General features: G+C 39.2%; 1 protein-coding gene across 5 annotated transcripts in view; it reads right to left on the bottom strand.

The window, feature by feature from the left end:
• Positions 1-4,686: 4,686 nt before the first annotated feature.
• Positions 4,687-12,692, bottom strand: part of SMIM14 (small integral membrane protein 14) — a 53,049-nt gene continuing 45,043 nt past the window's right edge. For all 5 annotated transcript variants that reach the window (XM_035551266.2, XM_050710437.1, XM_035551289.2 and 2 more), the window contains 2 exons: positions 8,300-8,448; positions 4,687-7,848 (listed from right to left, as the gene is read on the bottom strand). In XM_035551266.2, coding sequence (XP_035407159.1) covers positions 7,816-7,848; positions 8,300-8,448 — 182 coding nt within the window. In that variant the 3' untranslated portion in view covers positions 4,687-7,815. The remainder of the gene's footprint in view (positions 7,849-8,299; positions 8,449-12,692) is intronic.

Raw genomic sequence — 12,692 nt, 5'->3', positions numbered from 1 at the left:
CTGTGGTTTGTGCTATACAGGATGTCAAAACAGATGTTCAGCCCAGTCTGGCTTTATAATTTAGGAGTTTAATATGTATATTATGCAGGTTTTAAACTAAAACACTCCCTTAGCTAATTGCTGAAAGCTATCTTGGTGGGTCATCCATTCAGTTAAACAACAGCATCAGTGAAGGATTGCCACTATCCTAAAAAAATTTCCAGCAAACTGAGTCAAAGCTTCAAAGCTTTCCTCATAGTACTCATCCTCTTTTTTTTTTTTTTTTTGGTTAAGTTCCTGTGTGGCATTTTGGAATCAAAAATTGAGAAATCTACTGATAAGACTGATGAGTCACTGTTCATTCATTCAGGATTTTACATTTTAAAGACTGACATTTGCACAATAATTTAGCTATAACCTATACTTACGACAGCACTGCTCACATACACATCCTGCTGGAAGATCACCTTTTCAGATCCTGATATTAACAGCCTGCACTGCACTTCATGGAGGCACCCACGACTAAGAAAGTTTGGTGACTACCATGAGACATACGTACATGCTTGAGGACAACAGGCATTTTTACAGGTATTTGGAAGTCTTAGAATACAGATACACATCAGACAATTAATAACCTAGTCAATAACCTAGTGTTAGGGGATGGACTCCAAAAGGTATATAAAAGGAAAAGATACTCAAGCTTTAACAATACATCTCCTTATATAACTAAAGGCACATCTTCTGTGTGTGCTCAGGTCTGCATTAATCTAATCAGGCCTGATTCAGCTCAGTTGCCTATCTCATATCTAAACTTGACCTGGTCCTGAAAATGAGCAGTCCCATTGCTACATGCTCTCAGAGACCTCATCTTTAATGTGCGCTCAAAGTCTAACACCAGCAGGATCAAGCTGCATACAAGCCAAAGTTTTAAGACTGCTTCATTCAAAGAAACTTGGCCAAGGCAAGTGGTAATGTCCTTTTAATATAACAGCTTAGTGGCCAGAGCATGTACTGGCAGCAAGAGATCCGATTCTGTGTTATTTTCCTGTGAAAAATGGTGGGGTGGGCTCAAGGCCACATCTCCACCCCTGCAGAAGCCGTGGAGCTAAGGGTGATGGGGATGCCAGAGCTGGGCGGAGGGGCCACTCGTCACCTCTCATATACAAGCTGTTCCATGACACAGGAAAGAAATCATGACTTATGAAGGATTTGTGGGATGAGGGGAGGGGAAGGTAAAAAAAAAAAAAAAAAGAGCATACGAGTTCGTGATTGTGTAATCTGCTGGTCAGCACCCTGACGTTGGAGGTGAAAGGAAAGGCAAGCAAGGAGCCTTGGATATGAAAGGAGTTCTGTATCTTATATAGTGAGTGTCTAATGTCAGGTTAATTCCCTGCCAGTTTTAGCTGATCATTAACTAAAGGCAGCTGTGTTTGTGCAACCAGTGTGTGACACTGACATCTGACACAGATTCAACAAACACCATTGTCTATAAAGCCTTGCTTTAACTTCTTGCACAGCCCGGCCAGGAGGACATCCCCCATGCAACAGAAATCTGAGCTATTGGGCAGCAGTCCCAGAGCGAGGGACAAGAGCACCCAGAAGACTTGCCCACAGACCTGTTGGATCAGTATCTGAATCCGCGCTTTGTGTTTTACAATGCTGAGAGGAAGGAAGGAGACGCAGCTAAATAGATTACACAGGGACGTGTGGGACTGGGCATGTGTGCTCCTCTGGAAAAGGAGCGCAGCTGCGTGACGAAAACCATACGGCAGTTTTGGATACTTGCGAGGAGGACGTGCAGCTGGGTGCCAGCGCTCCCACGTGTGTTTGGAGCCAACCATAACAGCTCCTGGCGCAGAGGCAGAGCCACGAGTCACGATGAGACAGAGGAACTCATTTTCTGCCTGGCACGCTGCGGCCTACGCACTCGTCTCACCTCTGCCTCTCCTGCTCACCAGAGCATTGACTCTGCTCTTGGGTCTGACCCTTTGAAAGCTCAAACTGTTTATGAATAATCTGATACAGCGTTTTTGTTGATGACAACCAGCACCCCCAAACTCCAATTATTTGTCCCCAGATGCAGTGAGTTTGGGGTCAGGGCCAGCATGCCTTTTCATACAGAGCCTAGGGCATCTGGACAACTGGACTCACAGACAATACTGTGGTATAAATAAAACCACAAAGTCATGCAGGATTGAAATAACCTTTAAAAATCAAAGACCACCCTGAAAGCTGATGAGAATGTCCTTTCAAACCCTATGCTTTTATTTATTGCCTGACAAAGTTTTGTTTTCCAGTATATGACCTTCCTCTAATTAGATTATTTAAATCTCTTTGTATACACAGAAATTATTCACAATTCCTCCCAGGCATGATTACAGTTAAGGCCTTATCTATTGTTTAGTAAATACCTCTTTTTTTTTTCTTCTTCTGATGTTCTTCTGAAAACCACAGACATTATACCAGACATCAAAGCTCTTCCTTCAGAAACAGGGCTGTGGGCAGCAGAATTGCCATTATGAATATGGAGCATAATAATCTCCCAACAGGAGGGAGATTTCAGGCATAACAACCATTTCAATAAAACAATAAGGAAGTTTTAAATGCTAAAAGTAGTGCAATGGACATAAGAACACTCAGATAGGGAACTGCTTTTCATCACAGCCCCACTAGAAATCATCTTGTAGCATGACTTATTTGAAGGATTTTCCTTAGTAAGGTTCTCCCATTGCCTTAACAATTTTCACATAAAATAGGTAAAGATTTGATTCACTGTTTTAGAATAGCTAAAAGCAAATTTGGCCTAATCTCTTTCCCCTACATACTGAAGCCCAAAAGAAGAAATCAGCCGGGGGATGTCAAATATAAGATACGCTTGTGATTCAATTTGCAAGCTAATATTTCTTCAAGAGGGAAAAGTTCATTTGGAAATGAAATGGGAAAGGCTAGGAAGGCTAGGAATAACTAGGAATTCTGAAAAAAAGCAGATTTTTACTCACCACCCCCACCACAACAAAAAAATCAGATTTTATGTGTTAACACAGAGCGCTTGGTGGTGTCCAGTCCTGTGAGGGTTTCTGTGGGTCATTTCCTTGCCAGTCATGTTCAGTCTATCATTTATCATTTCATCTACAAGTTCTGCTCTTAACTGAGGTCCTGTATGTTTTCTAATTTTGTTTTATTTATTAAATTGAACCACTGTCTGTGACCTTTGAAATGATATGGAGTGTTTTTTTGTTTGTTTTTCTTTTTCATCAACCTGCTCAAGAAATATATTTTTCTGGCTCTCATATATTCTCTTAGATTTTAAGGATTTTTTTTTCAGAAGAAATATTAGAGGAAATTTAAAAAACATCAAGAATTTTAAAGCAGCTATAAGTCTGAAAACTGCATTATTCCTGTTTCGTCATTTATAGCTTGGAGGACATAATAATACAACCTCTAAATGCAAAATCCTTTTTTTTATTAAGCTTCCTACTTGTCATCTTTGACTAGAAATTATTGCTGTATTTCCAATTAACATTATGTAAGATATAACTTTCTATACAAGCAAGAATAATGTAACCTTTAAAAAGTTGTGTGTGTATATATGTATATATATATATTTGTTGTGTTAATATTTATTGCCATGCATTGAAGTACATTTCTTTCAGATGCCCTCTTTGACCAACACTCTTATCTGTGGATGTTAAAAATGCAATTTGGAAGCCAGATTCTAATCGCTATACCTTATTATGAAGTGTCTGCTATGACAACGGGCAATAATTTTGATGCAAGATAAGCAACACAGGCTCAACTGTTCTTGAACGGCGAGAGCCAGATCTTCAGCTTATGTTGATCAGCACAATTCTCCAGAAGCCAACGGAGTTGTGCTGTTTTACTGGTGACGATTTGGTTCACCATGGGACACCACTTCTTCCCCAGCCCCAAGTTCTATGTCTCTGCAGTGAATTGCATTGGTTGCTGTTACTGAACAAGTAGGTGTAGGAGGAAACAATCTAAGTGGTCAGTTTGTGCAAGTAATCCACTTCATGCTACTGGAATATACTGCCGTAATGATTTGATGTATTTATCCCAAACATGCTATATAGGATATTGTTTTTTCAGGCTCTAAGGCAGAATAATTTTCTCTACTTGCCTGGTGGTCTTGAGCAGCCAGGCTCATGCAGATCCATTCAACACAGTGAATTTAGATTTGTGGATTTTTCTCGTTTTTCTCATTTCAAAATGAGTCCTTTCATGACTTTTCGCAAAAGGTATGCGTATTCTTGGCTAATATTTCAACAAGTGTACCTAAAAATAAAATTGGAAATAGAAAGATTAGTTTCAGTTTTAGGGGTTATTCATATTTGTAATCTCACGTTCAATTAAAAGGGCAGACTTGGTGAGCAGACATTAACAATCCCTGACTGAGATCATACATGCCTAAAGCATGTTATCAAATTATTATTACTAAAGAAAAATCCAAATTTTGCTTCTGATTCTCTGGTATTTATAGTCACTATCTCTGGATAGTTGTATATTATTTTAAACCCTAATACTCCTCTGACCTGAGCTGCTGCTGGGGCAGTGCTCAGCAATTTGTGCTCTGGAGGGAGGAAGCAGCAGCATTTCTATTTTTACTGGTACTTGTTTCAAATCACCTTAGAAATTCATAGGTTGGTGCAGTCCTACATCTTATACAAAGTAACAGACCAAGACAAAAGGTTACTAATGATTGCTATTTATTTTGTTTAGTCAATAAAAAGTGCATAGTACAAGCCCTTTATCCCAATCCAAGTACTCAGTAAAAGATTACTAGGAAACCGCAAATGGCACAGATGATTTTTTGTTTGGCATAATTCAGACATTTTAAACCACTGATTTACATTAGATACATCACATCGTCACTCTTCCTTTTTCAATAATGAACATTACAAGGCTAAGTGATCGGCAGACAATACATGAATACATATGATTTCTCATTTCAGAGTATAGTAATTGTGTTAAGCAGACTCTAAAAATACTATTGTTTTAACAAAGTTCTAAGCTAAGGTATAATTGTAAACTTTCCTCCATATCTCCCAAGTTGCTACAACTCATGTCTCTTACTATGTGAGCTTAAAACCGTTATTAGAGAATTAATTATATCCCGAAGCTTCACATCCCACTAATCTCTTCCACGCTTCTTTTCAAAATTTACCATAAGCACCTGTAACCATGATACAGTTATGTCAGCAAACCACATCACTGAAGGCCAGATTTCTGCCACCCTTACCAAAGCTGCTACTAGTACATTATCTCAGAGTAGTCCCACCACAAGCTTCAGTGCAACTACTGGATGAGTAAGGCACTACTTAACATGAATAAGAGTGGCAAAATACAGTCCTATCATCAGTTACTTTTCATTAAGAGTGGTGACCTGGAGGTTGTGTCTTGGAAAGAGTATCTGAATTTAAAAGGCATACACTTTGATTTGGGATAGTGGCCTGGCTCTTTAGTAAAACATTTCACAATAAAATATTCCAATGATTTTCTTTTACATAGAAAATTTAAAATAGCAATTTACATGAGGAAAGCATACAGGTATAAAATCACTGGGACAATTACTTAGAGGAATTTCAAGCAAAGACAATTCATTTAAATGTAAAACACAACATTACTCTGAACAGAAAGTTTGTTTGCCAAGACCGCTAGAGCTGGGAGCACACGGTGAGTTTTACAAATACATCCAGAGACATTTACATAAAGTAAGAACAATCCTCGTGGGTGAGGAGCGTCTGCTGTAAATCTCACTAACTTCCAGCAGGATGAGGAGTGGCTCGCTCTGGCTGAAATGAAGCCTGTTTCATTTTTATTTATTTATTCAATTTTTAAATCAATTGGAAGCCTGTTTTATGCATCCAGTAGTAAAGGACTCTGGCCAAAAAATCTTGGAGAAAAGGTCAGTGTAGTAGATTATGCATATTTCCTTGTTGGTTCAACAAAATGAAGCCCTATTACTTGCTTTGTTCCAAAAAGTATTCCAAACAGAAACATACAAGGCAAAAAGCAAGCACAGTCAGACCGCTTGTCCCAGTGATATCTTTACACAGTGTTTGTGGCCTGGACACCATTAGACACAACGGGACAAACTCAGCTTCTCTGCTGCAACTCCATTGCTTTACAGGGCAACACACGGATGTCACTGAGAGCACCTGGCCCAATCTTCTTCATTTGTTTGATTTTTAACTCATGCTCCTGTGCTTGGGAGCACGCTATTCCACAGAAATTCAAAGGGTGATTACATCAAACTAGAGAAGCCTTTCTTCAGGCCTACACTGTACCTTTGCAAGGAGGCTTAGCTGGCCCACTGTTTACCCTGAGGAGGAAAACCCTGTGCCTGTCAACCACGGGATTGATGTGAGATTTTTGTTAGAGCCCATTAATACAAACCTTTATGCACCTGAACAGTTAGCCCCTTCAGCTCCGTAACTAAAGTCCTCATGAAATAAAGGTTTCTAGAGTAAGGCCTTGAATTCCCACCTGCCTGTTCTACTGACCTTTATGGAAAGAAGCTTCGTGCTGGTAACGTAAAAATGTTCTTTACATTATTCTCATCAGTTTTCCATATTGATCAAGAAAAATATACAGTGTTGCTTTTCTGTACATCTTTAAAATGTTCTTAAATTAATGTACATAAAAAAGTCATTCCCATTTGCTACAATGGGAGATGTGCACCAGTACGTGCACAGCCACACATACACACACATAAACACACCACACATACACACAAGTATTAGAGGGAAGAGACATGCCATATGTAGTCATCTGCAATTTTGTCATTCTACTACTACAACCAGTAGATAAGGATGAAATGTTAGGAATTGCTGATAACGTACAAGTGAAAAAAACTGAACATAGAGGATGTGTTGCATACCAGAAGTTGGTAACCTCTTGGTATGATTTCATCCTGCCCAATATACATTACTTCATGGCTAAAAACTTAAAATAATGATTATTAAACGACTATACCAGGACAGAAAATTCTGCCAAGTTCTTCTCACTAGATTTCTCTTCTCATAAAGTCTATAAGTAAATAAATCTGATTTTGGAATATATATTTTTGAAAATATATTGAATAAGATGCATCATTTATTAAAGAAGAAGATTAAATTAATTTCATTTTTGGTGGTAACATCTTTTGTGTACAGTTCCCAATATATATGTCAAGACTTTGACAGTAGCAGTTATATCACATTCACTTCTTTGCACACACACACAAACATACAGTTTAATTCTAGTGGAAAATCCGTGCTTTTGCCAACAATCCTGAAAACTATGTTAGTGGTCCGAAGACCAGGCTAAAAGCTGCTCTGAACCCAGGGCAAATATAAAATAATTTCATTTTTTCACAGCACAACTAAACTAATAGTTGCAACCATAATATAACTCTCAAAAGTATACTGGAGAAAAAAAATGGATTAATCTGAAGAAAGATCAGTAATTTTTTCCATTATTATAGATGCACAGGGATTTTCATTTTCTTTCAACGCATATCAGAAACCACTGCAAAGAAATTAAGATCGCTGTAACAAGACTGAGTGGAATGTCCACACTTACGGTAACAACCAAAAGAACCCTGCAACGCCTTATCATTATTCAAATTATAACCTACCAGGAATTGTAGTAACATACAAAGCAAAAATTAACTTAAAATTGAAGTAGCTAAAAGCAGTTCATGTAGATAACTGCTGAATTCTGCTCTATATAAATGAGAAGAGAACAGTATTGAATGGGGTTTTGGAGTAATCTGGTCACTTCGTCCATTTGGTCGTGCAAGGTTTTAGCTGCTGAACTTTTCTGATCCTGAACGCTCTAGTCCACTGGTGGGGCTGGTGGTTCTTGTCCCTAGGGGAAGGAAGGAGAAAAAGAAAAAAAGCATACACAGGATTAAGAACAGCGCCTCACAAAAGAGGATTTACCAACGAAAAAAAGAACTCAGGAGACTTTTTTCATATTTTCATGCTACAGTTTTGTGTACTTACCTAAAATCTATGACACATAAAAAGCAGGAGGCAGTTCCAGCCAGAGACAGTGTCCACAGAACGTCTTTACCCACCCTCAGTCACCTATGCATACGCACCTATGCACCTTAGCTCCATCTGATGGCAGACCTCAGAGCTGGCTTTTGTGATTCTGCATTCACTTTGGTTTGACTTATTTACATTATTAATAGAGTTCCAAGAAAACGTAGAAGAAAGTACAGGAAAAGCAATTTAAGGAAAAAAAAATGACTTCAACGTGATCTGTATTAAAACCAAATACATTTAAACTATTATAGTCCCTCTAAGACACTTACATGACGTGGGCTGGTGGGCTTTCCGGCTGTGTTGGAATCTCTCAGATTACTAGGTCTCAGTAAGAACAAGACAAATGCAATCACAACCCAGGCCATCACTATCATGGCGAAGCTGATGGCATTGTCACCGGAGAAATTTGGTCCTGGCACTACAGACAAGGAAAACTCAAGTTATAAAACAGAGTGACAGCAGAGTTCTTTCCTCAAAATGAAAACAAAAATGCAACATAAATATCAGAAAAAAGGTAAACATTTTTCAATTCAATTTTCTAGTTAGTCCTTCCTTTTGTGCTTAAGGCAAGTAATTCTTGGTTAGTGTCACTTTTTAAAAAAAATCACATTCATCTGGTAGACCCTGAAGTTTGACCACCATGCATGAAGTCTGTGGCACAGTACGGAATTCAACTTGATTCTCAACATTAGCATCTTCATCTCTAACCTAGGTTCCCTTTCACGCTGCCAATAAAACAAGTCATGTTCTAGTCCATAAAATTACCAGAATCAAAGAGATTTGTTTAGTACTATATAAGGCTGTTTTTTTCTCACTTCCTGAAAATGCACTATCTGAAACAAGAAAATCTGTCATTGATTTTAAGCGTTAACTGTTTGTTTTCAAAGGCACTTAATACACAGCTATAATGAATAACCTTCAAAACAAGAAGAACTATTCTATTTACTACTTCAGATGAAAACTTCAACACATGGAAAAATTCCACAGGAACACTTGTGTCCATCAGATTTTTCAGTTGTCTCATCGACTCATTTGGATCATCTCATTATGCAGTCAAGTCTGGATGCAATATGGGTTGGAAGCTGCTGTGATTTAATGTTTTTTAGATAACTTATACCCAGTAAACTGCTGAAGTCAGTCATTTCTTTGAAGGCTGATGTTGACAGCAAAGAACCATCCTCATCACTGTCATACTGGGTAGCATTGCTATCAGAGACTCTTCCGTGAAAGTGGTTTTTTGGTAACACAGCTAAGACACAGCAGCGAGCCACTGTGGGGAAGCTTACAGCTAGCTATTCCATGCACAACACTGCTGTTCTGTGAATAAGACTTACAAACCAGGGCTTTTGGACTGATGTCCCTTACCAACATCATATATACTCAAAAATGTCAAATAAGAAAAAAAATGTATTATGGAAGTTCATACTTCTCACAGTATCTACAAAATCATTAACGTGTTTGAGCAAATGACACTGCCATATAGTTCCTGCCTTTTGAATGTCCAAAATATAGACAATTCACATCTTAAGAAGTTGCCAATGTACAGGAACTTTATTAGAAATATATACAATGAAAAGTGAGAATTCACTTGGAGATCTGAGTCCACAAAGGGTGCTATATATGAGGAGCAGTGCAAATTGAATAAATGAGAATCTTACAGCCTTTAGCTCATTAAATTCTAACACAAAACTGACTCAGAAAACATATGTTTCAGATCACTTGTTAACTGGATTCTACACACAATGCAGGGAAACAAGGACTAGTCAGGCTGCCTTCCTAGAAGTTCTTGGATTTGTTGGTGAACCATAGTGCACTTAGGGCTTGCGGTTAAACAGGATTTAGGGTAAGTAAATGGTGGTAGGTCGGCTCATGCTACAGGTCAAGGAAGGGAGTTAAAGGAACCACAGTGGGAAACCACAGGCATTCCTACAAGGCATAAATTCTACCCAGCATGCGTCGTAATACCATTTGGATGGAGCCAAATGTGCCAAAACGTGTTCTAGACTAAGTGAGACAACAGCTGATCTAACACGGCTTGGCCTGCACTACCTACTCAAAGCATGCCAGATACTAAAACAGCCACAACACTGTTTATACTATTCAAGTACCACTAAAGCCACTTCTTTTACAAATGGCCATGTGTTTTAATAAGGATGAGAGAGATTTCAGAATCTGCTACTTTAATCTCTTGACATGAGGAGATGAGAATAAGCAAAGTCTCACACAGCTGGGGTAAATAACACATTTCCAAGCTTGGCATCTCAAATCGAGAGAACGAACAAGAAGCTGTTACAGCTACTGGGAGAAACAGTATGTAGAAGTTGTGAATCTTACACTACAAAGAGCTCCAGCACAGAGATCAGAAGGTAATCAGATGAGGCCAGCCTATGGATAAAGAACAGCTGAGTGAAGCTGAAACCAAGTAGGATGCAATTTATGCTGACGGCCACAAAAAAACATTCTGAGAGTTCACAAAGTAGTTTCACCTATAATTGATATTCTGAGGTAATTTTGGGATGTTTTTTGATTTCTTGAAGACTAAAGGTTATCCTTTTAATCTATTAAAGGTTACTTGGGTGATATTTTCTAATTTCTCCAGATAACCAGGAGATTGTCCTGTCCTGACCTCACAAATGAATGCCCCTGCCACCATCCATTTTGATTACAGCAAGATCTAGTTATTAATCCTCAGTGCTTGGGAGACACCAGCTACTACAGAACATCGCAGTACGTTTCCCCCTTATAACCTGTCTCACTCAGTGAAATGAAGCTTATAGTCTCTAACCTGGCTTTCCACAGAACACCAAATCCAGGCCAAGGTCTTTATTTTCAGAGCATCTGGTCCCTTGGGCGCAGCATACCTACATACCCACGCAACTCTGAACGAAGCCTGGGAGCAGCTCTGCCCACGGATGTTTTTACGCCATGGCTGAATTATCTCTGTGCAGGAGAAAGTTTTATGAGGGGCTGGTTTGAGACTGTGGGATGAACTCCCATGGAAGCTAATGACTATACTGAGTCATAGCTGTTGCTCCACATACAAGATATATATTATTTGGCTTGCTTTCTCCTACAGAAACAGAGACTAAAACAGGTAACAGAACAACACTAGGCCACATCAACCAGTCTTCTCTCAGAGAGAGACTGGAAGGCAAAAAAAGAATCTTATTTGGCAGATGTTTGCCACTTCATTTAATGTTCTACTAGAAGGCAGTCAAAGATACTAAAATGATGAGTTTGATAAAAATAATTTCTAAAGATTGCAGGTCAACCACCTCCTGATCATGCAACTGAAATCTCAAGAATTAAAATAAGTACCCTTGTTAAATACTCTTTACATGAGATTAGTTCTCCTCATAAAGTGCTATTTTTCATTCAAAGTGAGGGTGTACTCTAGAGAAAAGGAGGAAAGACTGCATTTATTTTACAGTAAAAAGTATAATCCATGTGGTGCTTTTTGTCTGCCCTCTCATGGTAGAAATGTCTCCTTTTGGATCTTCAGTTTTTTACTGTTTAACATCAGCATGTGGAAAGGCAAAAGTATGTTCTCTGACTTGTGCCATCTTCTTTCCACAGTGCTTTTAGCCTTTCCTGTTCTGTGAAAGAAACACAGGAAACCATATGAAGAGAGGCATCTTACAGATGAATTATCAGGGAAGACAAAGAGCCTGTGGGACCTTCAACAGATAAGCCCTGCAAGCTGACAGATTCAAAGGCAGGGATAAGGAAACTGAAGAGAGCCAAAATGGACTCCAGTGGAGGAAAGGAGAAACGAATTACCAGAACAGGGAGGGAAGAGCTGGCAGATGTTTCATGTCATTAGACTAGGATGCTGTGACTCCCCCAGAGGAGTACAACTCCACATGAATCACCGATACACATTAATTTTCAAATACATAAAAATTTGGAAGTAGGGTAGACAACATTTCAGACAGTTGTCTCTTGACTGTTAACATTACAAACCAGTAGAGCACTGAAAAGAGTAGTGTTGAAAATATGAATGCGGAGAATCCAGGTCACTACATCTGGGAATTGCTAGAACACAGAGAAGAAACTCAGGCGGTGGCCCCTGATTTCCTTCCATGGGGTAGGATGACTTTGAAGGGCCATGAGCCATCAGTGCAGTCCCGTGCCAGCTGGGGATCCTCCCTGGGCTGGATGAACCACTGATGTTACAACTGGAACACACTTCAGAGAAACACTCTCCTCTCTGCTACCCTACATTTGCATTAAGCAGAATTCAGAAAATAATTATCACTTCTATTCCTCATTTTATTGGAAACTGTAAGATCCTGTAAGGTCTTCTGATGTGCTGAGCATAAAGAATCCCATAGAACATTAATGTGTCGCAAAAAACTTGCATCCTTCTTTCTCCAAGGCACCCACTGAAACAGAGGGAACAGTCATCAGACTCATGCATGCTTTCCCACCACAGCATCTCCCTGATGGAGAACAGCCATCAAGCAGAATGCCCAAATGCTCTCTGAAGTGGTGCTCATATCCTCCTGTGGTAGGAGCACAAATCTAAAAGCACTGGCCCCAGACCTGGCAGAAAACTTTCCACAAGGCAGGCACTGCAATATAATGGTGCGAACAACCGTAAAAAAGAATTTAGAGCTAGTAACACAAAAATGTCAGTGAGGGAGTCTTGTACTTCAGTTG

The sequence above is a fragment of the Cygnus atratus genome, chromosome 4, assembly GCF_013377495.2.
Source record: "Cygnus atratus isolate AKBS03 ecotype Queensland, Australia chromosome 4, CAtr_DNAZoo_HiC_assembly, whole genome shotgun sequence".
NCBI classification, from domain to species: Eukaryota; Metazoa; Chordata; class Aves; order Anseriformes; family Anatidae; genus Cygnus; species Cygnus atratus.
The sequence above is the reverse complement of the archived record's forward strand: the minus strand, read 5'-3'. Positions and strand labels throughout refer to the sequence as shown.